This window comes from Colletotrichum navitas (genome assembly GCF_030913465.1).
Source record: "Colletotrichum navitas strain CBS 125086 chromosome Unknown LY79scaffold_41, whole genome shotgun sequence".
Classification (NCBI taxonomy): Eukaryota; Fungi; Ascomycota; class Sordariomycetes; order Glomerellales; family Glomerellaceae; genus Colletotrichum; species Colletotrichum navitas.
Genome location: NW_026850587.1, coordinates 75,856 through 102,155, shown reverse-complemented (window position 1 = coordinate 102,155; position 26,300 = coordinate 75,856). Strand labels below are relative to the sequence as shown.

Here is a 26,300-nt window from a genome sequence, read left to right as displayed (position 1 = left end):
ACATTGGGCTGAGTTGTCCTAGCACCATTCCTCTAGTCAAAAGGGGTTACGAATGCATGTCAAGCTTAGCCTCTTCGGGCTGCTCTTCGCAAACGCGCGGCGTCGACGATTCTGCTATCGTACTCTGCCATCCTTTTAATCTGAATGCCGGGAAGCGGGCGCACGGCTAACACGGCAAGCCGAGGATGACGAGACCTCGGACGAGGCTGGGGTAAGAGGTCTATGATCAGATTGAAGTTGAGAAATTGACAAGATTACGCCCGCTTTTGTTCTCAACGCTCTTTCAGTCTTACTCGACCGACCTGTTGTGAAAGTCTCAGGACGATGCGGGCTTTGGCAACGAAAATCGACCCGTCTTGGTGTTTTCGCCGAATGCGTCTTACGTTAGCGGAATGGTCTTGGACAGCATCCAGAATGACGTAGGCTAAGGGCTTGTTGGGGAAAGGGTGGTGAGGACGGCAGCCGGCACAAAGCTCAAACCACAGCACGGTGACCTGATAGATGGAGGGGTCACTAACTTGAATTGGTTTGGGTCGGCAAGACAGCACACGCAATCAGATTTGCACTACGAAGACCTCTCGGCAACGGATATCCGGTTAGCTCGGGGCAGGCTTGGAGGAGGGCGCACTACTGAATCCAAACATTGCACGTTACAGCCAAGTCCATCAACAATATTTCTTCCTGTAAGAACACGGCAAGACGGTCTTGGGGACAATGCGGGAGCTGGCGTGATATGTTGCCGGATGAGCTGGACATACCATTGACTGATGGCGGAAGACGATGGCAAAGCAGGACAGGGCAATCAGGATGTGGAGAACGATAAAGTGCCATGATCCGTGCGTGTCTTCCCACAGCAATAGAGGATTTTCTTAGCCCTTTTAAGATTCTCGGTCTCGGCGTTTCTGAGCTCTCAGGTATCCAGTCAGACCCCTCCTCGAAACATGCAGATGTAACGACGAGACGTTGACAGAGGTAAGACCAGAAAGAAAAAGAAAAAAGACTGGACAAGACCAGGGGAGAGGATTGGCGCTTCACAGGGCCCGGCGGAACGCCGAGAAAGAAAAGCAATGGACAAGAGAAGATGCGACGCGAGCGCGGCTGCGAATACAACAGGTTCAAACATGCCAACGTGAAAGCCCCTCATGTCATTCGTCCGACTTCCTCGCAGGACTCGGCGGACGGATGTATGTTTCTCAGGTAGGTACTCTTCTGCAAGCCCCTAGAAGCCACATCGTGACACCAATGGTCTCGCAGAAACCTCCCGCCACGCTTCCCCCGCCGTCGCAGGGGTCCGAACCGGAGAAATGCCAGGAGTGGAAGCTCAGCCCCCCCCCGTTCAGATGACAGTCCCCACCAGAGCTTACGACGACTGCACATCGAAGCAAGGATGGCACAAGACCCAGCAACGAGTCCAGTCGGTCTAGTCCAGCCAACCAATGCAACATTGCAAGCGCAGGCGCTCCTTCCTAGTCTGTTCGAGCGTTCTAAGGGAGAGGGCGTAAGAGCGAGAGGGAGATGGAGAGGCGGGAAGTCTCGACAAGCACACAAGAGCAAGGTATGAGAAATGCCACTGCCTGTCGTCTGAAGGAGAGGTGAATACTGGGATGAACCGGGTATCATGGATGATGGGGGTATCTGGAGTCGGCGGATGTCTCTTTACGTACGTAGCGGATCATCCATTGCCATGCTCCATGTCAGAAGTGGTGGCATCATATCACCGCATACGGGCATTGGGATACGCCCAGATCGCCCAAGGCTGGGCCACATCTCGAATACCCTGGAGCCCTGAAAGGAGAGGAGAGGATCCCCTTGTTTCCCCCCTAAGTCATCGTTCATCGGCAGTCATCTTGCACAGGTGAGGGTCTGTGAGGTGTTTTTGAAGGAAGCGTACTGCCCTTCCCATTGTCTGATCCATAGCTCCTTTTCCCCCTCCCGTCTTAACCTTTTGACCCCTTTTTATGCATGGTCGTCCCGTTAACTTTCCATTTCCTTCGTACGCCTTTGTTCACTCGGTTTGTTGATAAAAGGACGCCTTTGGGAAAGTCAACAACGGCTGTCTGCCCAGCTCGCCACTACTAACAAATAGTCTTCTCCGCGACATACCCCCATTCCGGCCGTCCGGCGAACAAAGAGTCTTGGCGTTGACGGGACAATTCATTGCCCTTATTTTTCCCCCCCACCTGCTCCCCTCGACTGCCGGCTTGGCAACAGTCCAACGACACCAAAAAAAGACCCGTTGGTGGCATAGGGCATACGACCAACTACCCTTTTTGGATCAATCGTCTTCTACACTGAGACCATCGCGGACTTATACCAAAATAACAACCAACAACGAATTGAAATTTCACATCGCTGCTCTCATTACAAATTGAGCAACTGGGGGAAACGGGTGACAAGGAAGCGAAAATCGGGAACACAAGACAGCCGAACGTTATTTCGCTGGTCGGGCTTCAATCGACTGAATCGCACAAGAAACGTGGCAAGCCAACTTATACCAAGGATCATCGTCTCCTTTGAGGGAGACGACGGCGACCGCGACCGCGACACCATCTACCGCTGTTCCTCGAGACGCACATCACACAGAATGTCCAATGAACTCCCTCGCCACGAGAGGCGACCCTCGTCACCGACACATTGTAACAGCATCTTCAAAAGCCCTCTCGACCCCTGCGACATGAGTATCAAGACGTTGCTGGGCTTCATCTCGACCCGCGTCCTCCGCGGAGGCCCGCGCTTGATCATCCAGCTCATCCTCGCCGCCTTTGGGCTGCTACTTCTCGACAAGTTTCTTGCCTCCCCGACATCGACAGACACCCTCTTCAGCTCTGGGTCACGATGGAGTTGGTCGCCGTTCGACGAGAGCAAGGGGCAACAGGGCGTCGGCGTGAGAGTCGTGGTGTTCGGATCACCGGACATTGCGACACCCTCCACGGGCAAGGGTGCGAATGGTCAGGGCTGGACCGAGCTGCTCTGCGACGAGGTACGTCTGTTCTTTACTTCTCCTCAGGTTTAACCTATCCAACTGACCCTTGTTCCATCCATAGCTCCGCTGCTCTTCTCATCAATCATTCATCCCCTCAACCAGCCTTCCCACCCAGGCCATGACGACCACGAACCATTACAGAGACACACTAGAAAAGATCACCTCGAAACTCGAGCAGTCCAAACAGTCCGGCTTCGACTACAGTTTCCTGGTCGATCAGTTCCCTCTCTCCGACGCCATCGCCAACCTCACGTCCCAGGTCGACGCGTTCCTCGCCCTGCCCAAGCCCCATGACGTCCCCCGCGAGACCGTCTGGGTCTTCACCTTCGGCACCTGGGACGTCTGGACCCTCGCCTCGCTGCCGCGCGAGGTAGGCGAAAGAATCCTCGACGCAGCCGTCGAGGCCCTCTTCGCCCAGATTGAGCGCGTCTATCAGGCCTCCCTCGACGACGATTCCGTCGCCTTCTCCGACTTTTGGGCCCACCAGGACACCGCCTCGCCCTTCGCGCAGCTCAATGCCATGGAACAGGGCGGGAACGAGGTCGACCCGCGCGAGATCGAGAACTTCCGCGTCATCGTGCCGGAGCTGTTCGACGTCTCCATGACGCCCGGGTGGCAGGCCCAACGACCCGCGCCACCGCGGCCGCACAACAAGGCCGAGCAGATGACCAACGCCGCGTACCTCACGAACAGGTGGAACTCCGAGGTCAAGAGCTGCATGGAAGAGTGGATGCGCACGCCGGACCCCGAACCCGAGGACGGCGAGGAGGATGACTTCGAATACGTCGCGACGCATGTCCGTCGCTCCCTCAATGAGGATGACGCGCCCCTGGTCGTGCCGTTCCCCCGCCGTGTCGGCGCGCAGGTCGACGCTGCGAGCTTCGTCCGGGAGGCCATCGTCGAGCGGCAGATGCGCGACCAGGGGCTGGCGGACGCGACGGGGCGTGGCAACCGGACGAGTGGCGAGCAGGGTAACGTCTTCTTCGCCGAGACATGGGTTCCGTGCATCTGGGCCAACACGTCCAAGACGGCCGAGGCCGCCGACGAGTATGCTGCGTGCGGCGCGCCGGGCGAATACCTCTTCCACTCACCCTTCACCCTGAGCGAGCTCGCGATTCGGGAGACGGCACGGATCGCGGCCGCCGAGGCGCGACGCACGCTCGCGTTCGTGGACCGCACGGAGGAGGGCGAGGGCGAAGGACGAAAGCAGGGTGAGAAGATAGAGCCGGCGGCGGCGGCGACGTCGAAGAGACGCGTGAGGAGGGGCGAGTTGAGCTGGTTCCAGCGCGTCACTCTCCCGGATCACTCGGTGCGGCTCGTGAACGTCGCGTGCCCGTCGTTGGACGTCTGCTGAGTCTCAAGTTTTCTGCATTTATGATGGGTGTTTGCAATTACGAATCACCAGGCATCCGGCGAATAGGGCTTCATTTCATGGCATCGGCGTTGGCGGGCATCTCGGCATGAGGCATGTGCTATATTATCGGCTCCCAGAACCAACCGGGAGAGCGCATAGGACAGAAACTTGGAGTTTGGATCATCACGGATACCGGGGCAATGTTGCTCCTAAAAAGGCCATAGATTATGACATTTTCGTTGCGTACATATAAACACACAAGGCTTTTACACGTTCTAGTTCTGCCCTCGCGTCTCTTTCATCAGGGCTAATAACGAGGGCTGCGTTCCTTCCGGTGTTCTCCTGCCATGGAGTTCCGAGTCGCAAGTAGTGTCCCTTCTAGGTGGTATGAGGTCCAACATGTGCGGAGCGTCTACACGCCTATGCGTTTGCCCTGGATGCTTAACCAGCGTTGCTAAGACGTTTCTTGTCAATGGCGGAACAATTACGGCAAGCTTATCGGGTGTGTCGAAACCTCGGACTCTGCATCTGCATCTTTAACAGTGAGATCGACGTAGCGTCACTGAGCTACGCGGCACATTCTTCATGCTTCACACCTGGTCAGCTATTGTGGCTCTCTATTCGATAGCCGTCTGACAGCCTACCTCATCCCGATACCTCCCATTGACGAGCCGTATGCTAAATCAACGGTCAAGGTTAGATTCTGTATTCGACACGTCTCGTCTCGCCAGTAGTTGCATCGCAGATGGGGCCTTTGATCTGCACCTCGCATTCATCTCTCAACTCAATCGTTGTTAAGCAGGCCCCTCTGAAGATTGGCCACTACTAGCTTCCCGTGATATGCGATGCATACAGTTCAATGCGCTTCCCTCCCAGGATAGGTAATCGATGCCGGCCCTAGTATTGTCACACAGGTACACAATGCTACGTAAGCATGTTAGGAAAATACAACAACGCTTTTCTTTGCTGATTCCTGGTCTGAGGAATGGTGAGTGATCTCTCGCCACGACATTTCAATGTGGGTGGCACAGCAGAGTATTGCCTAAAGTAGGTCGATTAAGGGCCAAGGCGAGCGGCCTGTCTTCTCTACTCTGCCTGTGTCTGTTGATACGCAGCCTAGTATCAAATGAACCAAAGCGGCGTTTCCAATTTTCCAGTGAACATAGCTGTTCCCCTTTCAAGCAAAGCTGTCGTTGGTAGCACATTGGCAGCCCAGACTCAAGGAGATAGATAACAAAAGCTTAGCCCCCAAGTAGACCGTCAAGATATCCGTCACCAAGCTCTCCCAGGATATCATCACCAACTTGAAGCCGCTGGCATCCTTCAATTTCATCGCACCCTCAGAAGAATGCGCGACTTGTTCCCCAAACATCCAATTCCTCGAAGTCGCTAATATTATATCAGTAAGTTTTAACTTCAAGCATGACGCAATAGCAAGTGTATCTTGATTCTACCGTCAACCTGACCAATTACAGAATACTAGTTCCCGTCGGTATAGCTGTAAACGATTATAAATAAAGATATAAACCTTCCTTTACAGTTCTCACATAATTCTGAATGTTTAATGTCAGATACAATCATTACCATAACCCATGTCTTTAATGTTTATTCGCCATTAGTCACGGCGAACCGTCTAGATCTACTATATCAGATGATACCTGTCTTTTATCAGCATCTCAGCTACTGTATCATGAGTATTAGCAGCATCTAGTAGGATGCTTGATGTTCGGACGCTTATGTCTTGGCAGAATTTTTATTGTCAGGAATTGCCATTATACAGATTGCATTCTTGTGACTGTGAGTAAATGTTTCACAGATGGCAAGCGCGCATGATTTTCGATATGTTAAGGTCATATGCTCTGGATGAACTTAGACAGCTAATTCAAAGCCATCAGAAACTATATCTGGAATGGAGATATGTTCCGTCCTATAAATTCAACTGATAGATGCGCCGTGCTTAATCAGGGTCTTTGAGGTATCACGATGGTTAGTTTCGGTTACACCAGTTACGGGTATTAAAACGTTGAAATCATTAAGGGCGTTGTGCGAGGCCCTTATCTTGAAAACTCTTGGCATATACCTGGAACAATATCGGGAAGCTTAACCAGACAAGTATGTTTGTTTCACCCACAGAACCGAGGAGAGACTGTGCAGTCTTTCTGTTAGGCATATTATGTAATCACGTTGCACCGAATTATATGAGTGGACAGGCCTGTCCCGGATATGCTCTTGACGTTGCAAGCGAATGTTTCCAACTCGGTTAGTAAATCGCCGCCCCTGTCACAATGGCACGGCGAATGGATACTCGGCCATGCAAGATATTAATGTTCGCTGTACGGAACCCACGATGTGCCTGATAAAGGTCAACAAAGTAGACATGCAAATGACAAAGCTTCAGGTTACGTTGATGGCCACAAAGCGATCCTGGCGTGAGGTTTGTGTTTCCCACATTACAGCAGCTGGCCTGAACTTATCTTCCGTTGTTGACGGCGCCAGTTGCTCAAGCACCTGGATCATGCCATGGGGACGGACGGGGTGGTAGACGTGCCTGGGGGGGGTTTTTTTTTTTCTTTAATTTCTATTTTTTTATTGTGCTGCCTTGCATAATGAGACGACTTTTACGGCCGGGACCTCTTGCTAATGGGGTCCGAGTTGGAACGAGTTTGGGTCCACCATGGGATATGTGTGGCGAACTTGAGAGGGTCGAATTGGAAGTATTGCCCAAGTTCCGCAGCCTCTTTGCTTGCCACGACGACAGTGTGTGAAAGATTGCCAATAACACAAGTGATTGAAGTCAAGCCAAGGTTGGCAGAGCCCCATCGGACTGTCCCGTGGTTCCTGGATCGAATCGCAATGCTTGCATAAGACTAGGCTGCCTCCCATGCATCCTGCAGTGAACCAAGGCAACCGGCGTCTGCGCCACTACAGCCGCGTGGTTATCCATCTCGAGAGCCAAGACGATGGACGTAATCACGATGCTGATTGGTTCCCGCCGGGTGCACGGCGGAAATTAAATTAATAAAAAAAATTGTTAATGCGCCTCCCGCGTGCCGGTCAGCCCGAACCCGGCCAGCGAGGCAGTGAAGGAAGAGAAACTCAGGTGGCTTTTTGCCTTGCCGTCGAAGCTGGCTCTTCAAGAAATTCCATGTATGATGCCCAGCCACCCCGCCCAACATCTCCCCTCCGTCTCCCAACCAAGCAGAGCGGCGTCCTCTGAAGAGCTTTAGCCTTCCACGTTTTGATCCGGTGCTGTTAAACCAACCCCCAAACGGGTGCGCATATCGGCGCTCTGTCACCGCTTCTCAATCCCCGCGACCTGACTTCTGCCCCTCCCTCCGATTTGCGCCGCGCCGCTCAAGTCACAATGTCACAACCGGGATCCGACGAGGAAGGGAAGAGGAAGCGGGACAAAGTGGGAGAGTTCCTGTATGCGCGTCATTTGTTTACACTTTAAGCGTCTCGCACCCCTGCCAGCCCTACGATGCTGCTCTCACCCCTTCCCTTCGCCACACCACCATCTCACAACGACGGCACGTCTAGCACAACATCGGCCACATGCTAACTCCGGGAACAGGAAGAAGAATATCACGAAAGGCGAGCTCGCGGTTAAGCATGCCATCGGCCTGGGCGCTAAGCCTAATGTCATCCCCGTGACGCAACCTATCCTCGACGGCCCGCCTCGTGTGGTCGAGGTCGGTTGGCACCCCGTCGGGGGGCTCGCCGGCAAGTGGTTCGCCGAGGAGACCGGCCTGGGCAAGATGATCACGGAGAAGATCAACAAATACCCCGATCCCACGCAGCACTGGGCCGTACTCGTCGGCGACTTCGCGCATCAGTTATGGATGGTGAGTCAATCTGATCTCACGCACTCCCTCTATTTCGCCCTACTTGATAGGTATCTGACAATCAGACTAAAAGGACGAGAATTTCCACGTTATCTACACTAATGAGCGGTATAAGCGCGATGAATGGAGGACATTCACGGTGGGCGAGACGCGCTTCAACGATGATGCAATCCGTCGAGCGGGTGAGTCTCCACTGTCCCTCTTACATCCCCAATGTTTCCAACAGATAACCTCTTTCAAGCTTACGGGCTGCTAATGAGATCCTAGGCGAGTACGTGATCCAAAGCATCAGATCTCGACACCCGGTATACAATCTTATCAGCAACAACTGCCAGACCTACGTCTTGGAGCTCCTAGACGCAGTCAAAGTCGACGGGCAAAAGGATTTCGGCACCACCCTCGCCGTCTATGAGAGACTGTTCAGTTCCGGAAAAGTCATCGATCTCTTCAATGGGGAACAGAGGCCAGAGCAACAACAGCAGCATCTGCTGGAAGCGCCTCCGCTGCAGTATCCCCCGCTCCCACCGTCGCCCGCTTCGCCGCAAGGCGGAGCCGCATCGCCGCAGTACCAATACAGCCTCCCCCCGGCGCCACCGCCGCCGCCGCCGCCGCCGCCGCCTCGCCCATCTAGTGATCCGCTTGCTCACCGCCCGGGTACGGTTTCGCACGCACAAAAAGTCATGAACGACAACACCACACAGCTAGATACACAGGAGGAGGCGAGCAAGCCGAGGGGTTTCAATATGGGGACCAAGCAGATCAAGGAGGCCAAGCGTGGATTCCTTTCACGATTCTCACGGAAGGGATCATCCAATTGAGCGCTGTCGGGCCGCTATTGCGCGCTATGCCGTCAGATTCATCTCTCGATTGTATCGCGGTTCTTGGTTTTTTTTTCTTCTTCTCCCATATACCCTTTTACGACCTTTTTCATGGAATGACAGACGACAAGGGGAACGATGGATAGAGATTCATCCGGGGACGGCGTTTAGAGGGGCTGGTTGGCGTTAGCTAGCCTGGAGCAGTAGTCACCATTGTACATGGTGCATTTTAGGTAATGGCAGAGATCAATATTCTTTGACGCGTGATTCTAGACCATCGCTTTTCGAGTTCGAGACCATAACTGTTGATCATGGAGTTGATCGCTGAGGGAAGTCACACGTCAATGCTCGCGTGAATTTCTTCATCTGCCCAAGTAAACACGTCAATTTCAACATAACTCGCAACAATACACTGCCACCGTTAATAGTCCCTGTAAGACGAAGTGCCGCACCGCGTCGCTTCAATCGAAGGAAATATGATAACTCTCGAAATTTGATCTCCTTACCCATAGAGTGCGAAAGAGTGTCAACTTGGAAGAGTTGGTGGCATAGAAAGCGCGGGCCGAACCATTCTTGGCCATACCATACGCCCACGCCGAGCCAGAAACCATATACCTTGTTACATCGCCGATAAATATGCACGCGGTTCTCAGATCACCCTATCAAGACATGTAGCTTTCTGTTGTGGAGACCTTGATATGACCTCTGTGCACGACGGAACTACAAATAAGCATAGTGCTTGTGTTCAAACAGGTACAAACCTTGCAGGCGCCTGTCAGTTGGTTGTGTAACATACCGGGGACTCCTTGTTTATTATGTTATGAAGCACGGAGGCAAAAGTTCTGTCACTGTTGGCACTCATGAGTTAATTACTGGTTTGGGGCTGCTTGTGCTTGGCTTCAGAGCATTGCTGTGGTTCGCCGATGTCATCACACATGGGCAGCTCGTCAAAACAGACCTGAGTTTCCACGGACTTAACGGGCATACATTCACGGTTTGATGATGACTTTTTGGAACAATTACTGTTCTTCAGCGCGTCTTTGTCCTCTTCTCGATGCAATTCCCAGTTCACGAGCAAGCTAATAGATGTTATATTAGTGTACAACGTAGGTGAAAGGTTAACCAATGCGAGGTGTGTTGAGTACCCATTCGAAACACTGCCTCAAAGCTGTAAAGGAAGCCTTAAAGCACAATTATCTTCATTCCCATCATCCATTAGCCATCCTCCCCTGCTCAAACTCGATGTGAACTGTAGCCATCCTTCACCAACCTTTCAAAGGATTCAAGATGCAGCTTCAAGAGGGGGTTGAAGATCTTCAGTTATGGGCTACTTCATTGGTATATCTCATCCGCTGTGTGAAATTGGCAACTCTAAAGATTTATCTGTTCAATATACATTAGTAAACAGCCTTTTCTATCTTTCGGCGTCGGGGTGGACATTACATCAACTGGACGTGTCACAGTACAGAGTCCGGAATATAATTCATCTACCACCGAGATTCTTAGTAACTTTGAAGGCAAGATGCTTTGGCTGGTATGTTCACCTGCTTGGATGAGGCGCGACATCAAACTAATGTTGTTTAATATAAAGGCCTAAGCGTAATACACACATGATCTGCCGTTGGCCGGGAGTTTGGGTTTTCCGATGGCGAAAGTCCGACTCGAGCTGAAAAAATGCTTTCGTCCGGAATTCCGGCAATGGATGCCTATTGCAAGTTGGCATCCGGGGAAAAGTTACTAATAATGAAACCAACTACCCACGGTAATATGCCCACCGAGCGCTAGGCCAGCATTCAAATCCCACACGATCAGATGGCATGTCATAGGATTAATGCCCTCAATGTGCAAGTTCTGAACAAGGAAGAAGGTCATATTGTAAATCGTCGGTGGTTGGCCACAGACTGCGCCTGTTTGCGTGGCTCTTTAAGTCCCTTGTATTACATTTCGTCCGGTTTATCAAATAGTATAGTGTCTTGTCTAATGGCCACTATTCCATCGAAAGAGCTTTGTGCAGCCTTCTAGCTTATTTAAACTGTTAATCTGATGATTTTAAGCCACCATGTAAGTCGCCCCACCCCCTAGCGCCGCACACCCCCATCCGCCGCACTTTCTTCCCCTCTACACATCATTAATTACAACAATACTCTTATTAATTAAACAGCAACTAAAAATCAAATAATTATTTTTAAAAATACTATAATCTTTGCTATAGCTAAATATACCCCTAAAGACGTTTAGCGCACTTTAGACCTTATTAAAAACAGGATGTCTATTTAAAAGGCCTTAAGAACCTAGTGTATACTAGAGTGCACCCTTTGCTGCTAAATACAAGGTATTAGAACCTACTAAAAAAAGTAAATAAATAACTAATAGTTAAGCCTTAAGTAAAAGGCTTACCTAGTTAATTAGGCACTATTATAAGCTACCTTTAGCCTAGCACTAAAGTACTATTAACTTAAAGAACTAGCCTAGTAAGTACTAGCTGCTAGTAGTAACTATTAACTACTTAGCTAGAACTAGATAACTAGCCTACTTTACTATAACCTTTCCTTAGGTACTCTTAAAGGCAAGGCTATTAAGAATAAGCAAGTAATATCTTTAACTAACTAGGTTATCTAGGACTATTTTACTATATATTAACTCCTATTTATTAGGTAAATTTTTTTCTAGTACTAATAAAATATAGATAAGATAAGCCTTATAGAAGGTAAAAGGGTTAATAGGCTTATACTTAGTTTATCTATAATATATAAGGTATATCTTAAGACACTAGATACTTATTCCTAGATTATAATTATTAAGTGTATTTTAGTAATAAGTAAAAAGCTTTAACTATTAGTTATCTTTAATAGTAAAATAGTCTAAAGGTAGTAGTTTTCTTTTAACCTTAAGAAGTATAAAAGATAAAGGTTCTTATTATTAGATAATAAGTAAATATTTAATATAATAGTACTTAACTAGCTAAAGGAGGTCTTTATCTTATAAATAAAGCTATTATAAAGAGAAAAAGAAATATAGTAGCTCTTAGTAATAAATAAGTATAAAAGTTATATAACTATTAATTTTATATAAGAATATTACTCTTAGAGAATTTATCTTGTTTTTTTACTACTATACTTTAGCTATATTACTTAACCTTTAGATATATTAGTCTTTAGCCCTCTTAAGTTAGCTTATTACAAGAGAGTAAATAATTATATAACTTTAATAAGTAGCCTACTACTTAGTAAAAGGACCTTTCTCCTTTATTACTTATAAGTATAAGAAGAAGCTATTACTAAGTTAAATATATAGGCTAGTTAGTAAGCTATAAAGCTTAACCTTATATTAAAAGAAAAGGTTCTTTATAGTAGTTAACTATAGGTAAATAATATTAAAAAGCTACCTTATACACTTATTATACCTCTATAGAAACTAGGCTACTTATTAACACTATTAAAGTTATAAGATCTTTATATATATAACTTTATAATTACTATAAAAAATAAAGTCTATAGGCCCTTAAGTGTTATAGCTATACTTTATTTAAAAAAGTAAAAAAAGTACTAAATTTAAAAAATATAGATATTACCCTTAAGAAAAAAGAGATATAAGAACTACAAGAGAAACTAGAGGTATATATACTATATACTAAGCAGGTAGTAAGGCTAAACCTAAATAAGGTATTTATTAATATTAAGGTAATATAATAGTTATATAAAGTAGCCTAGTAGAATACTTTTATAGCTACTAAGAATACCTAGGAACAGGAGATTAAGTTTTAATCTTTTTAGCATAAATTTTAGGTAGCAAAGCAGTATTAATTGACATAGGTTGTAGTTTTTGGTTGAAATTGGCAATCTCTTAAAATGCGGCGGATGGGGGTGTGCGGCGCTAGGGGGTGGGGCGACTTACTTCAGACGTCTCATAGAGCCAATTGAATAAACTAAGCACGCAGGTGGAAGTTGGTTTCAGGGATACCCATGAAGCCATGAAACCAGGCTACAGATGTGGGTCATGTGGAAGGACGATTAAGATTTATGACATTTGACGATTACATGTTGGTGCTACTCCGCCAATGTGCACAGTCTTCGCCACAATGATGGCCGCAATACATAATAAATGACCTGAGCAGCAGTGTCCTTTCCTTCGTTGCCTCCCCTGCAGTACATACCAAGCGCGTATTATTTGTTACTCCTCCTTCCTCTCAGTCCAGCTTTGTACTCAAGATGGTTTCCTATAATACCATTCTCCTCAACCTCGTGGCTGTGTCTACGGCGGCCGTCGTAGCTGTTATAAGAGAGAACGCTTCCGGCTCTCTCTTGATCACTCGGGCCGAGGCCTCTGTCTTCATGTGTGAAGACAAGGGCTACAAGGGTCAATGTCGAAAGCAGAGAGTCGAAACTGCATTTTGCTGTACGTCTTCACCCTCCATACTCATTATCGCCCTTTATCATGAGATATAAAACTCTAACTACGCGTTATAGATAACGTGCCCGTCGACATGATCGATCGCATCAGCTCAATTCGCAACAACGATAGGGACGATAACACCTGCACTTGGTACCGGTGAGTCTTTCATCTCCTACTGACACCACTTTCTTCTATCGCGTTGTTTCTGACAAGTCAACTTCTTGGCGTGGGCAGTGAGCTCAACTGCCGTGGTGACTCATACCGCAATCAGGATGACGGTAACCTGGCCGATGGCAACGGACACTTCAATGACTCCATTCGCAGTCTAGAGTGCAGGAGAAAGGATTAGCCGGCTTAAAATATCCTTCTTCGCCCTGAATTACTTATAACAAGACAGTCTGGACAGTCATAGGATGATAGACTTCCCTGTAAATAATGTAGTAATAAGGGAGGTAATCCGAACAACTTTAGTAGTCGTGATGCAGTTATAAGCTTCATCAATTGATTGCACGTAATCACAAGTTGTTAGAGCGCCTACTAAATAACCCAAAAGTGTAGCGTGGAGGCTAAGATTAGTTTGTGTATTCACCGTACACTGCTTACTATGCCATGCATAGTCATTGCAACAGGGAGAAAAGACTCATCTGGCCGCCTCCAAACACTTGGGATATTACCGGAGCCACCTGGCACGCCTTTGATCCCCGGAAATGAGGATATGGGCCGAAGCCGCAGCTTCCACCATTGATTAATGCGACTTTGCCATGGAAGGACGTGAGTGAGCTCTGAGAGTGATAGCCTAAAGTCATTCGATAACCATTACTGGGAAAAGAAGGGAGTCTACAGCTAGTTACGGATCTTACAGTAAGGTATTGGCCAATCGTTTATTTCCTCATCCAAATGCGGCGAATCGCAGCCTTTCATGCACGCTATGAAGACTCAAATATTGATATGTGCATTTATTACTATAGGCGTCATATTTGCATTTGCCATGCCCCTTCTCATAAAGCTATCAGAAGCCTGAAGAGACTGAGCTTCTCGTTGGAGGATACACTGGTTGAACCCCTTGTATCACCATAATTATTGCCACACGAATTGAATACTCAAAGATCATCATCTCATTTCCGCCAAATACCGCTCCAAAATCCCCTAGATGCGTTGCGTGCTGGTCGTACACGCTTAGCCGGTGGTGCAGCCGCCAAGACGAACGCTCTCGGCGTACATCTCATAGGTGTCCGCGTTGGCAGCGGCCTGTGTGGCAGACAGAGCCTGGGCAGCGGAGGGGCCGTACGCGTAGTCGTCGGTGCCGAACAGGTGGGTGATCTCGTGGAGGATGCTGCCCGCCCTGTCGTAGTCGTCACCCGAGCACTGAGGGGCGAGCTCGGGGAAGCCCCAGAAGCCGTTGTTGGGGCACGGGACGATGACGTTGGCAGAGGGGACGGTGTACAGCAGGGCAGAGCCATCGCTGCAGTCGTTGTAGGTGTCGGTGCACGAGATCTTGGGCGACTTGCTCTGGACGTTGGCCACGTCGTTGTAGATGGTCTGCACCTTGGACTTGACGGAGGTGGATTTGAACCTTGAGTGGGAAAGCGAGTCAGCAAACAAGCTCGAGTAAGGGGGCATCGTAAGCCGAGAGTCACTCACCACGTGGTGAAGTAGGCGGTTCCGGCACCGGCGGCGGTGTAAGCCTTGCTGGCCATGGAAATGGCGTCAGACACGGACGTCTTCAAAGAAGACGTTTGCGACGAGGAGCACGAAGAGTACGTGACGGCACGCTTCTGGATGCGAGACAAGAAAGACGGCTCGGCTCTGCGAGAAATGTGCTGCCTAAAAGGGTTGGAGTCAGCACTTGGATAGCAATCACCGCATATAAGAGTACATACTCGGCAACGGTGGCTTGGTCAGGAGTAACCTCGACCTCGCCGGACGTGACATCCTCACACGCGGCCAAATCCTTGAACGAAGAAGGCGTGTCGGGGCCAGTCGCGTAGCGGAAGCCCTGAATAGCGGTGACCTTGGCCTGGTCGACACCGTCGAGTCTGTAACTCTTGGCCGCGTTGACCGGCACGGTGATTGTCTGCCCAGCCTCAATCTTCTGGAAGGCATCGGCCGAGAGGCCAGTGCGCTTATAGTTGACAAACATGCCGTCGAACGGAAGCGCATTGCCCTCTGCTATGTCGTTAGCCGCTATCTCGGGTGCCTCATTTCGGTTGTTTCGCAACAGAAGGCTCTACCCACCTGCATCGGTCACCAAGAGGTCCTTGGTGGCGTGGTCACTGAAGACCGTGTTGCCCTTGAAGACGGAGACGGGCTCACTGCCCGTGTTGGTGACTGCGACATTGACCACATGGTTCTCCGCGTTGGTGATCTCGACGGAGAGAGGGCAAGTGGCCGAGGCAGCACCAGCAAGGAGGGCGATGGGAAGGACTTTGGCAATCATTGTGACCGGTCGACTTGAGTGAAGGAGGCTGACTGAAGAGACAAGTGCAAGAGAAGCCTACACTGAGACTGAGAACTTCTTAGCCATATATGTACTCGGCCTGCTACAACGCATCTCTAAACGTTCGTCGGATGGCAAGGGCAAAGATAAGCAACACCGGAGGAATTCCCATGTCGAGGAGGTGAATAGGCAATAACATATGACACCATAAAGCATTGTCCCACTTATTTAGATCCAAAAAGCTTAGATTCTATAACATCTAGCTTAGATTCCATAACATCTAGCCTTCTTTCGGAAGGAGGTAAAAGGAACTGCAATATAGATATCGTGGGGAAGCGCGGCTCTTTACAACAATAGGCTCGGGGGAGTCGCGCCAAGAAGATGGTCGGACAGTGGGAGTGGGTAACGTAGTATGCATGCTGTGGGCAATTTGCCAAATCATGTAGAGTGGATAACAGGAGGCCATTGGTCACCTCGGCTTGTGGGCAACAGGGAGCTGGTCGGACAGCTGAGAAGTTCGGCAATTGGGCGCAGAAGCCCGCCATTCAACGCTCTCCGCTAAGCAGTTTAGGAAGGCTCTTGGCGAAAGCGGTAGGTGTCATGGTTAAAGACCAGGGGTAGAGGCCCATTGTTACTCAGCTATACCGAGGAATCTGGCGGGATTGTGATGCTATGGTTATATCCGTTATCGGCGGTCTACGTCCTCCGCTCCACTATCCGTACCCTTCTCAATATTTCCCTTCCGGTTGATTAGGGATGCTCCCGAGTGCTTATCAAGAATAAACACACAAAGGTAACGAGTCAAGCATGGGTGCACCTTATCTGGTTCAATTGGCGCGGCTCTTGGGAGCTATCGACATGATACGTGGCGTCAGCGTGTCCTTGCCACTGGACATGCCTATTTGGTAAAAACAAAGCAATATCTACCAACCTATGATGCGGCGTTTCGATTCCTTCAGGCATGTCGGTCTCGGTATGATGCTATCGGAAGTGAGTTCGGCGAAGGAGTCCATGATCTGCGGATTGGAGCCACCACACACGTAAACATGCGAACAACTGGAAGATGGTGGGGCAAGATTTAAACCAAGGAAAGATAACCATACAACACACTACTCTTTATGGTCAGCTGAGGGAGCAGCCGTATGACGGCATAGTTGTGCTTCTGTCACGATGTGACATGATGTGCTAGTTGCTGCCCTAGAATCAAAGGCGTCGCGTTTGCGACAACTTCACGTCGGCGATGTCGCGGCTCGTAAGACATACAGGCTTGAAGATGAGGAATTCACGCATCGCCGTGCCCACACTTGTCCATCAGGAGTCACCATGCGAAATACCAATGTCAACCAAATGGTCCGTCCAAAGGTCGCATTTATGAGAGATGTTTAAGCCCCTTAGACGTGCTCATTGTCTAGAAGTATTTCGCAGATGTTCAATCTAGGTTCGGCACATGCAGAGTGGTTCGGTAGATGTCATATCGCCAAGCGAAGCCAAGAGCAAGCCAAGAGCCTTGGCCGATCGTAGTGCCTTGGCCGATTGGTTATTCCCTACCCTGTTGAATTTGTTTGTGGGTGTACGAGATCACAATCTGTTCTGTATGTTGGATTGCTGGTAGCGTTTAATTTCTGATCTGAGGAAGCGCAACCTCCTTGCGTCAAATATGATTCGCATGATATTATCAAAATTTGACTGACTTTAATCTCAATACACGGTTAGCTACGATGAGCCACTATGACACCGGATATTTCAAAGCGCATCACCAAGGAGGAGTTCATAAAAAGAAAAGGAATATATTCACTCACTGGCATAACATGCTCATGATATGTGTTTCTTGTGGATGCTGTGATAAATATGCTAACTGACGATCTGAAGCTTGTGCTCAAGTTGCGCTTCAAGACGGCTGGCGCAATCACTTTCTCACCATTCACCTGGCACGAAGACGGACGTTTCCAGATACTGAAACCACGGTCAAATCGATTGGAATTCTAGATTACGGTGGTACTCGGAATTATGTACAGCTTGACACCATCGATCGGAATCCTGTCTTCTTCGTTGTGCCGAGGCGAGTGGCTTCGTCTGCTCGACCGTAGTCGTGTGCTCCAGGGACATCGCTGACGCAGTCATCCAAACCAAACTCATCGCGCTCCCGCGATTTGTGGAGGACACGTACCAACAACAAGCTTTGATTTCGGCGCTCTGGCATATTGAACGCGGCCTTCGCAGTCAGGACCTCGTTACGGGAAGCCTCAAGGTATTACTTCGGCCGTCATTGTTCTTTTGTTCTTTACCCGTCCTTTGAATAAAACATAAACCGGAAACCGATGAGTGCTTCGGAAACTCCACAGAATATCAACGATGAAGGGGAATACCAGATCACTTGTGTTCCACTATGAGGTAGAGAAAGAAAAAGAAAAGTCCGGGAATGCAGACACTCTCTCCGAGCCTGGGTACTGCCTTGGGTCTGGGGTCGCGGGGCGAGGACAATGCGATAAATGTCTCTGTACGATTGATTCCCTGGCAACTAGGCAACTTTATCTCATATTTATGTTCAATTAGAGCTTGCTATGGCAATTTGCAGGAGAAAGACCGCATGGCTGTTCTCGACTGAGTCTAGTGACCCTAAAACTCTATAGCCCCGGATCAGCACTTTGGTACTTCAGGGGAGAGAACTACGGCAATCAAATATTATCACCTCATGGATATCAAACCACGCTTTCATTATCATTATTCAGACACAAATAGTACATCCTTCGAGGAAACTCCTTCCTCACAGTGCAAGCTCAGCCAAACCTTCCTCCACGCCCCTCCTCACGACTCTCTTTCTCTCCACCCGTCTCTCTTCTCTCGCCGCCTCAACCGCCCTTTCCAGCTCTGCCCTCCTGTCCTCCCTCTCCCGCCTCTCGTTCTCCCTCCTCTCGTCCTCCCTCCTCCGCCTCTCCGACAGCACCAGCTCCCTCTCGCGCGCCTCCTCCTCCGCCGCCCTACTCTTGTTCTCCGCCCTCCGCGCCCGGATCTCCCTCTGCACCCTCTCCTCCGCCACCGTCGGCTTCCCACTCGCCCGCCGCGCCGCGTCCCGCGCCCGCATCTGCCTCTTCAGCCGCATCCGCGTCTCTCGCGACTGCGGCACCGCCAGAAAGTCCAGCCGCGCCGTCTTCCCCGTCGGCAGCTCCACGTTCCATGTCCTCCGCGCGTCATTCAGCCCTGCCTCCACCCTGCCCGTGTGCAGCTCGATCCGGTACCGGTCCGGCCCGTCCGCGCCGCACCCCAGGAACCGGTTCCGCACGATCGTGTCCAGGTGCACGCAGAAGTTGGTCGTGAAGTCCCGGTATAGCTCCTTGCACCACTCCGCGCCGCCAAAATCCGCCGCGCCGAGGTCCACCGACCGCGCCGCCCGCACGAACACCATCTCCCGCTGGACCGACTCGCACGCCCGGAAGGACCGACGGTTAGGCACGTGCGAGGCCTGGTCGTCCTTGTACTTGCCCATCCATGTCAGCTCGAGCCGCTCGAGCGCCGGGAGCCGCCGGCTCAGCGCCGCAAAGTCCGCGCCGTGACGCCGCATGACCTCGGGCTGAACGGCCAGTGTCCGGAGGCCGCGGCACTGGTTCAGCACACCCCAGAATTGTAGCCAGCGCGGGATTTTGTCGCCTGGCGGGATGCACGCGCCGGAGAAGAGATTCCGCGTCGTCCAGAGGGGATTCTCCTCGCGGTCTGCCGAGGCGACGTAGACGTGCCGCAACAGCGGGCGGAAGGCGGGGCGGAGCTGGGCGCCGACGCAAATGGTGAAGTCGTCCGAGTGGTCGAAGACGAAGGTGTTGGCGGACCAGAAGATGGGCGCGGCCTCGCGGTAGACCTGGCGGCACGCCAGGAGGAGGTTCAGCGTCGTGCGCTTCGCGCAGCGGCACTGCGACAACCGGTCATGTCTATAGATGTATTGGAGCGGAACGGGGTCGACGGTCACGTCGAGGACGACGCAGGCAGCAGGCTCGATGGAGGTGGCCGTATGGTTGTAGCGGAAGTGGCAGTCATCGTCGTGGGTGCGTGAGTGCTTCGGCGGCGCGACGAGGGCGTGATGGTAGATGTGGTTGCGCAGTTCGAGCGGCAGACCGAGAAGGCGTTTACTCGAGGCCGGGTGTTGGTGAGCGGGGAGGGAGATTGTGAGTGTGAGGTTTGTCATTGTTGGTGTTGAAGTCGGCGTTGTCATCGTTGCCGTCTTGAGAATCTGGTGATTGATGCGATGGATGGATGCAGCGTAATAGACAAAAAGCTTAAGGCGAGAATGTCAATCGCGTGTCGCCAGTGCAGAAAGAAGAGTAAAAAAAGGAAACGACTCTGTTAGGCAAAATGGGTGTGATAAGGCGGCCAGAGTAAAGATTTCCAGGCAACCAATAAGGCCCATCACAGGTTTTTTATGGGTGTGTGTATGCTAGTTTGGACTACCGTTGTAAGCCTCGTTGGAGCGGTTGGGGGAGGTAGGCAGTCACCGAGTGAGTCATTTGACCGGATTGGCCGAAAAGGCAGAATCCGTTTGGAATGGACTTGTCAGCCTTGAAAAGGCACGGATAGTCACCTCACTGCAGTTCTGGGCATCTTGGTTGAGGCGTGTTACTGAGGCTGTGCTCCCGATGGCACCGCCGAAAACAACTTGCTGCGGATGGAGGACGGAGTACTGGGACGATAGGCTGGGGGAGTGCAGCATCTGATGTCAGCCTGCATGCCCCCGTCCAGCATGTGAAGGCTGTACACTCCTCCGGCAGAGAGAATAAGGTGTGTCAAATGGATGAATTGAGTTAGGCTCGCTACGTAATCCCATGTTGATATGTGATTTCGGGGACGAAGTCGTGACAGGTCGTGTTAATCCGTTAATCCAATATGGATAAAGCCATTGTTGTGTGCTGCCCCTACGCCGAAACTCCCTTCATGAAAAAATGTCGTGTCTGATTCATCTTCACAAATGCCATGCCAATTCTAACCTTGAGCAACGGTGTCGCGGATGATCTTGTTGCAGTCGGCCGGGTTCTCAAACACAAACCAGTCGTCGCGAGGGATGTGCTTGAACGCTTTCTCGAAGCGCTCCGGCTCGTTCTTGGCCGAGATACCAATGGCCGCGATGTCAACAACTTTACGGATCAGAATAAGCTTGACCCATCCCTTGAACTCGCGGTAGCTGGAAAGTTGTCAGCGGGCGGAAAGGATAACTGGCACCCGTTCAAGGCCACTTACATGTCCCCGTAGGCCTCGGGGTCGGACTGCGTCGAGTCGCCGATAAGGATGAACTTGCGCTTCGGCAGCCAGCCATGCACCTTTCTCATGCGCTCCACCTTGTACTCCTCCGTGGCCATGGTCAGGGCCGACAGCAGGCCGGCAACCGTCTTCCAGCTCGAGTCGCGGAGGATGATGGTCCCCGGGGGGTAATACTTGTCACGGAACTCGCGCAGGAACGGGTACAAGTTGTAGGGGGAGGCCGAGAGGTAGAACCACGGCGACTCCTGCGGCAAGAGCGCCTTGATGTTCCTGTACAGCTCCGGCATGCCCTCGATTGGTGTCGGCTCGTTGACGAACGTCTCGCGGAGAATTCCCACAGGGTCGCTCGTCTGCGTCAGCTTAATCGTATCGTCGATATCTACCGAGACCACTCGGTTAGCTGCGAACGGTTCGCTGAAACTCATTCAACCCCACGTACCTGAGATGATGGCCCAGCCATCTGGCGCAGCGAAGAAGGTCTTCATCTCCAGCAGCCCCGTCGCGCCGCGCGGCACAGCGGCGCTCGACGTCACCATCGTGCCAGAAGGCTGCTCGCTAATCTTGAGCGTGTCGGTGCTGATTCCATTAGTTGCCGAGGGACCTAGCTTGAGCTCCTTCTTCTGGTTCACGACGCGGATTATTCGAGAGGGCTGTACGTCCCAAAGGAATGGCAGCAGCCTCTCCTCGATCGTCTTCAGCTCTTCGGCGTCGTCGGCGAGACCCAGCTTCTGGGCGATGCCCTGCACAATATCGACAATGGCGCACTTTGGTTCCTTCTCGAAGACGGCGGCGACAAACTCGGCCTGCCAGCTGCCTATGCGCGAGGGCCTGAAGGCCGTATTGTCCAGGAGCCAAACAATGTCGTCGTCGGTGACGGGTCTTCCCCAAGGGTTGTAGCTGCCGAGGTGCGAGAGCAGGCCGCTGGCTGTCATGAAGGCCGACTGCAGAGTCGGGACCCGGGGGTTGGGGAGCTGGGCCTCGAACTCGTCGAAGCCACGTTCTTTGCGCGTTCGTTTCTGCATCTCGTCGGCGTATGCGGCGGCAGTCTTGCTATCGTCTTGCCCAGCCATGTTTGCGGTTTGCGCGTGGCCTCGAGGTATTTATGCGGCTGTCTCGTCCTTGGGTGTGGCTATTGCCTCCCAACAAAGGCCTGGCGGTCACTTGGATTGATTTTATGGGCAACGTGACTTGGGTCCGGTGTTACTGGCGTGCCTTGGCAGCGAGTTGGTTGGTAGGCTGACAGCTTGAGGCTGAAAGACAGATGTCTCTGAGAGAACTCGTCCGTTTTGTCGACTGGGGAATCTTGCGGGAGGGACGATATATCCCGTAGGCTGCAACGGGCGGGGAATAAGTTGCGATGGTAGGTAGTGTGTGTCGGCTGAAGGAGGGGAGGGTGTCTGTGTCGGGGAAAGGACCTGAATGAGCTATGCGACGAGCGAGTCAACGACTCTAGTAGGTAGGCGGACACATACAGACACGGCTTCAGCTTCCCAGGTCTAGCTCCCAGCGACAACGCCAAAACAAGGCCATCGATGCGATATGTAAGAGCTAGCCGGGTCTCGTTGCCTCATCTGTGTGTGGTGGGAGGATGGCGTCAGTGACATGGTTTAGAGCGGCGTGCAGCGATCTGTGATAGGGCGGTTCAATCGGATGCTCGCTGGCTAATGGCAAACCAAGTCTCATAGAGTCTTGGCTAGAAATGCATCCGCCCTAGAATCCTGTCCCTTGTGACCGCCGTACCACAAGTGACCAGGCAATGACGATGGACACATCTGTTGCAGGCGAAGGTGTGTCGGAGACGTAGGAGAGGTGGAGGAGGCATGGGATAATGCGGGCGGGAGGGGGGCAGAGGCAGGGGAATGGGTACGTATCATCTTAGTGTCAGTGGAGCAGGTAGGGTGGGACACGGGAGGCATCCCGTGCCCAAAAACGCCCCGATCAGCCACCTTTGATCACGTGATCTGGTTCTGTGACAATGGCAGCAGTCGTTGTGTCTAACCGCTATTATCTAAAAAGGAGAAGAAAAAGAAAGATGAACCCCAAGATTGAATAAACCTAATAATACAGTAGCAAGTACAGAGGGAATCACCAAAAAACAAAACAAATGTCCCTGGCAAGGCTCGAACTTGCGACCTTTGGATATCCCTGGCTAACTTCCCGAGTCATATATAACGATAATATGAGACCAACGCTCTACCAGCTGAGCCACAAAGACCTAATTATCTGGTGTGGCTTGACCCACAGGAAAGCACACCATACACTCCATCCATGGCAATGACAGTGACAACAATGCTGTACTATCACCATCTGTTAGCATTCCCCTGTTAGCAATTTGGCAGTTTTTATTCGATCTAGATGTTCTCAGCTTGAAGTTTCATTAAGTTTCAGTGAAAATGGATACTATAGTGTGGCTTGTATACAGCTTGATATACATACGTCTGAGGTACACCTAGCCACCTTAGTCGGCCTGTATATCTACAACTCTCCGATTCACTTTGTAGATACCTGTGTAAACCTGGCTTATCATATTTAACCTGTTAAATATCACAGTGAGTGACAGTCTCCTTTTTACTGTCTTGAATTCTAGAGCCGATTCACTTATAAACGGTGAACCCCACCCTCCTGCTGCTTCTAGTAATTACGTGTGGTTGACGGTTGATCTGAAGGGTTTCGTAGGAAATTCAGTGCGAAACCTTCATCGCTGAAGTATATCCATCCCGTTATACTTATTTATAATATAGCGCTCATATCCGGGGAGACACTGCCCAGGGAGATAAGAGATGTGGCCTTTTATCTCATTGTGCTATTTGAACTCTCTGGCTTACTGCATCAGTCCTACTGTGACAACGGTGCACGTTGTGACCTGGATGTCTCTAGCTGGTCCAAGCAGAAACTACTTTTTCGGCCCTCGAGCTGTCTTTCAAAATGGCTCTCTTCCTATCCTCGCTTCTGGGCACGAAATCCACCTCAAACGGTGCGGTTCCCAGTATCAGTCCATCGTGAAACCCAGTCTCGATGCTGGTATCCAAGTTTCCCTTGGCCACGACGTCAAACTCCCACATGAGCTTCGCTATAGTAACCATGATCTGGTTCTCCGCATAGTCGGAACCGGGACACATGCGCCGGCCAGCACCAAAGCCGTACGTCGGGTGGCGCTTCTGCGCCTCGGCGGCATCCCGCATCGAAGGCTTGACGCCCCACTCGTTTTCCAAGTATCGCTCGGGTCTAAACTCTTCGGGCTTGTCGTACCATTCGTCGTCCATGTGGATGGACCAAGCGTTTAGTATGAAGCTAGTACCTTTGGGAAAATTGAAGCCGCAGTAGGTATCATCTCGAGCAAGCACCCTCGGGAACCCTAAAGGGGTGACTGGGCGCCAGCGCATCACCTACGAGTGTCAATATCCATCTCCCATGCCATAGAAAATCAACGCAATATTGCATACCTCCGTCAGGCAAGCGCTCAAATACTTCGCTTTATGGAGACCATCTGGCCCTGGTACTTCACTTTGCCAAATAGAATCAACCTCGGCTTGTACTCGCTTCTGCGCTTCGGGGTGTGCTCCCATGACCAGAACCATGATCCCGACTGTAGAAAAGACGGTATCGACGGCACCATCTACCGCTGTAGAACACAATGAGGCAATCTCATTGTCTCGGAATTTCAAGTCCTTGAACTCTTCCCCGAGAAGCTGCGCCATGAGAGACATGTTCTCGGTACTCTTCGTCCCCTCCATGATTTTGGCATGCTGGATCTTAGCACCATCAAGCATGTGATACATGATTATCATCGTGGCCGAGTGAAGAGAGGCTGCCTCTCGCTTCCAGCTTGCAAGAAAAGTGGGAATATACTTCATGGCGGGGAAGATGTCAACAGGAGGTGCTCGGGCGGGCGTGAGGAACTTGACCCAGGTTTCCTGCACCTCGAAGTAGTACTCAGTTGAGCCTACTCCACTCTCAGCTACGCCCTGTCCACCGATGATTGAACGGGGCGTGGCCAGGGCCCAGCCACGCAGGTGACTCTGGAAGTTCTCTGGGTCGTTAAGGATATCCCTCATCAGAAGCGCCGCCTGCGCTGTCTGCACCGTGAGGATGCGTCGCAGATCAACGGGCCTGAACAAATGGCGCAAACCAGTCCGCATCTTCTTGATTCTGTGGTCATTGTTCATGAACAGGAGGCTCTCCGGGTTGATGAGCTGTGCGGTGATGTACGGCTGCTGGCGGTCCGAGTACAGGGCGCCGCGTTTCTCGAAAAGCTCCCGTACGTGTTCCGCGCTTGAAATAACAACGTAGTTGTTCGCCCCGACCTTGAAGCCCATTATATTGCCGTACGTCTTTTCCCACTCCCGAAACCCCAGGAAGGCCTTCTCTGTCGGAAGCTGTAGCGCGTTGCCCATGATCATGACGGGCGGGGGACCTGGTGGGAAGTCTCTTGGCCTTCTAGTGGAGAGAACCCAAGCCATAAGGAAGTAAACGGCGGCTACTGCTGCCGCGGCGCCGGCAGCGACAGCCGGCAGGCCTGGATGCCACATCATTGAAACGAGCTGCATTGCATCTATGGATTTGGTAACAGCGTAATAGATTCAGAAATGACAAAACACAAACGTCTGGCAATTTTCAAAATCTTCTTTTTGATGGTTAAACGGGTCATAGTCCCTTGTCTATTCTCAAGACTTATGTATTCCTCACAAGCCGAGTGTTTCTCAATCCGCGGTCACCCACCTCTAACGCAGCTTACAGTAAGACTAGTGTATCACTGCAGCTCTTTACAGAGGCGGTTGAATCAGATTGGTCAGCCTTGATTTCCCCGCCAATCCCAGAGATTAACAGGCCTTGTGTGACTTTGCAACGCAGCAGATTGATAGGTGCATTTGCTGTCAGCAGAACATATGACTCTGCTAGGGTGCTCATTGGACGTACATCTTGTCTGCATTGGGGCTCCGACTGCGGCACATCGAGTTACTCGTGTAGGTCGTTCTAACCAACCGTGTAGCCTGTTAGCAGACCAGATTATGCATCTGAGAACTGCCAAGAATAGCTATTGAATTCCGCAGTCTGCCTAAACAAAAGCAGGAATGCCTGATGCTTGGCTTTGCTGCCACGCCCACCCAATATGACGCCGAGTTGGTCAAAATCCGTCCCGTTACACAAAACGAAGGGACCCAATAGAAACATGGTATGAGTTTAGACACAATATTGACAAGATATGATATCCAATTGCATTTGGTAAATG

General features: G+C 50.9%; 7 protein-coding genes and 1 non-coding gene across 8 annotated transcripts; 3 read left to right on the top strand and 5 right to left on the bottom strand.

The window, feature by feature from the left end:
- Positions 1-2,584: 2,584 nt before the first annotated feature.
- Positions 2,585-4,337, top strand: LY79DRAFT_518090 (uncharacterized protein; the record flags this gene model as incomplete). The annotated part of the gene is made up of 2 exons (XM_060555001.1): positions 2,585-2,980; positions 3,045-4,337. 2 exons carry the CDS (start codon positions 2,585-2,587, stop codon positions 4,335-4,337), a joined length of 1,689 nt encoding a protein of 562 aa, XP_060412757.1.
- A 3,085-nt stretch (positions 4,338-7,422) lies between these two features.
- On the top strand, positions 7,423-9,289 carry LY79DRAFT_557739 (uncharacterized protein). The gene is made up of 4 exons (XM_060558120.1): positions 7,423-7,763; positions 7,912-8,182; positions 8,256-8,364; positions 8,450-9,289. Exons 1-4 carry the CDS (start codon positions 7,702-7,704, stop codon positions 8,998-9,000), a joined length of 993 nt encoding a protein of 330 aa, XP_060412756.1. The 5' UTR covers positions 7,423-7,701; the 3' UTR covers positions 9,001-9,289.
- A 3,771-nt stretch (positions 9,290-13,060) lies between these two features.
- Positions 13,061-14,068, top strand: LY79DRAFT_557735 (uncharacterized protein). The gene is made up of 3 exons (XM_060558119.1): positions 13,061-13,395; positions 13,467-13,548; positions 13,627-14,068. The coding sequence occupies exons 1-3, from the start codon at positions 13,209-13,211 to the stop codon at positions 13,739-13,741; spliced, it is 384 nt and encodes a 127-aa protein (XP_060412755.1). The 5' UTR covers positions 13,061-13,208; the 3' UTR covers positions 13,742-14,068.
- Positions 14,069-14,340: 272 nt separating this feature from the next.
- LY79DRAFT_557734 (deuterolysin metalloprotease) lies at positions 14,341-16,128 on the bottom strand. Its single transcript, XM_060558118.1, has 4 exons — positions 15,628-16,128; positions 15,273-15,558; positions 15,034-15,216; positions 14,341-14,965 (listed from the first exon to the last, which is right to left on the bottom strand). The coding sequence occupies exons 1-4, from the start codon at positions 15,827-15,829 to the stop codon at positions 14,569-14,571; spliced, it is 1,068 nt and encodes a 355-aa protein (XP_060412754.1). The 5' UTR covers positions 15,830-16,128; the 3' UTR covers positions 14,341-14,568.
- Positions 16,129-18,593: 2,465 nt separating this feature from the next.
- On the bottom strand, positions 18,594-20,003 carry LY79DRAFT_591242 (ribosomal protein L32; the record flags this gene model as incomplete). The annotated part of the gene is made up of 2 exons (XM_060561255.1): positions 18,594-18,677; positions 18,852-20,003. The coding sequence occupies 2 exons, from the start codon at positions 20,001-20,003 to the stop codon at positions 18,594-18,596; spliced, it is 1,236 nt and encodes a 411-aa protein (XP_060412753.1).
- A 791-nt stretch (positions 20,004-20,794) lies between these two features.
- On the bottom strand, positions 20,795-22,140 carry LY79DRAFT_591241 (uncharacterized protein; the record flags this gene model as incomplete). Its single annotated transcript, XM_060561254.1, has 3 exons — positions 20,795-20,993; positions 21,050-21,449; positions 21,510-22,140. 3 exons carry the CDS (start codon positions 22,138-22,140, stop codon positions 20,795-20,797), a joined length of 1,230 nt encoding a protein of 409 aa, XP_060412752.1.
- A 1,035-nt stretch (positions 22,141-23,175) lies between these two features.
- On the bottom strand, positions 23,176-23,285 carry LY79DRAFT_t168. The gene has a single exon. It is a non-coding gene; the product is annotated as a tRNA-Met (tRNA).
- Positions 23,286-23,943: 658 nt separating this feature from the next.
- LY79DRAFT_518215 (cytochrome P450) lies at positions 23,944-25,617 on the bottom strand (the record flags this gene model as incomplete). The annotated part of the gene is made up of 2 exons (XM_060555012.1): positions 23,944-24,456; positions 24,514-25,617. The coding sequence occupies 2 exons, from the start codon at positions 25,615-25,617 to the stop codon at positions 23,944-23,946; spliced, it is 1,617 nt and encodes a 538-aa protein (XP_060412751.1).
- Positions 25,618-26,300: the final 683 nt, after the last annotated feature.

Excerpts from the sequence above, each read along its gene's own strand:
- LY79DRAFT_557739 (XM_060558120.1), top strand. The coding sequence starts at position 7,702 with ATGTCACAACCGGGATCCGACGAGGAAGGGAAGAGGAAGCGGGACAAA. Across the intron at positions 7,764-7,911 it reads GACAAAGTGGGAGAGTTCCT|GAAGAAGAATATCACGAAAG; the intron begins GTATGCGCGTCA and ends CTCCGGGAACAG. Across the intron at positions 8,183-8,255 it reads TCGCGCATCAGTTATGGATG|GACGAGAATTTCCACGTTAT; the intron begins GTGAGTCAATCT and ends TCAGACTAAAAG.
- LY79DRAFT_557735 (XM_060558119.1), top strand. The coding sequence starts at position 13,209 with ATGGTTTCCTATAATACCATTCTCCTCAACCTCGTGGCTGTGTCTACG. Across the intron at positions 13,396-13,466 it reads AGTCGAAACTGCATTTTGCT|ATAACGTGCCCGTCGACATG; the intron begins GTACGTCTTCAC and ends TACGCGTTATAG. Across the intron at positions 13,549-13,626 it reads AACACCTGCACTTGGTACCG|TGAGCTCAACTGCCGTGGTG; the intron begins GTGAGTCTTTCA and ends TGGCGTGGGCAG.
- LY79DRAFT_557734 (XM_060558118.1), bottom strand. The coding sequence starts at position 15,829 with ATGATTGCCAAAGTCCTTCCCATCGCCCTCCTTGCTGGTGCTGCCTCG. Across the intron at positions 15,217-15,272 it reads GACCAAGCCACCGTTGCCGA|GCAGCACATTTCTCGCAGAG; the intron begins GTATGTACTCTT and ends CAACCCTTTTAG. Across the intron at positions 14,966-15,033 it reads ACCGCCTACTTCACCACGTG|GTTCAAATCCACCTCCGTCA; the intron begins GTGAGTGACTCT and ends TTCCCACTCAAG.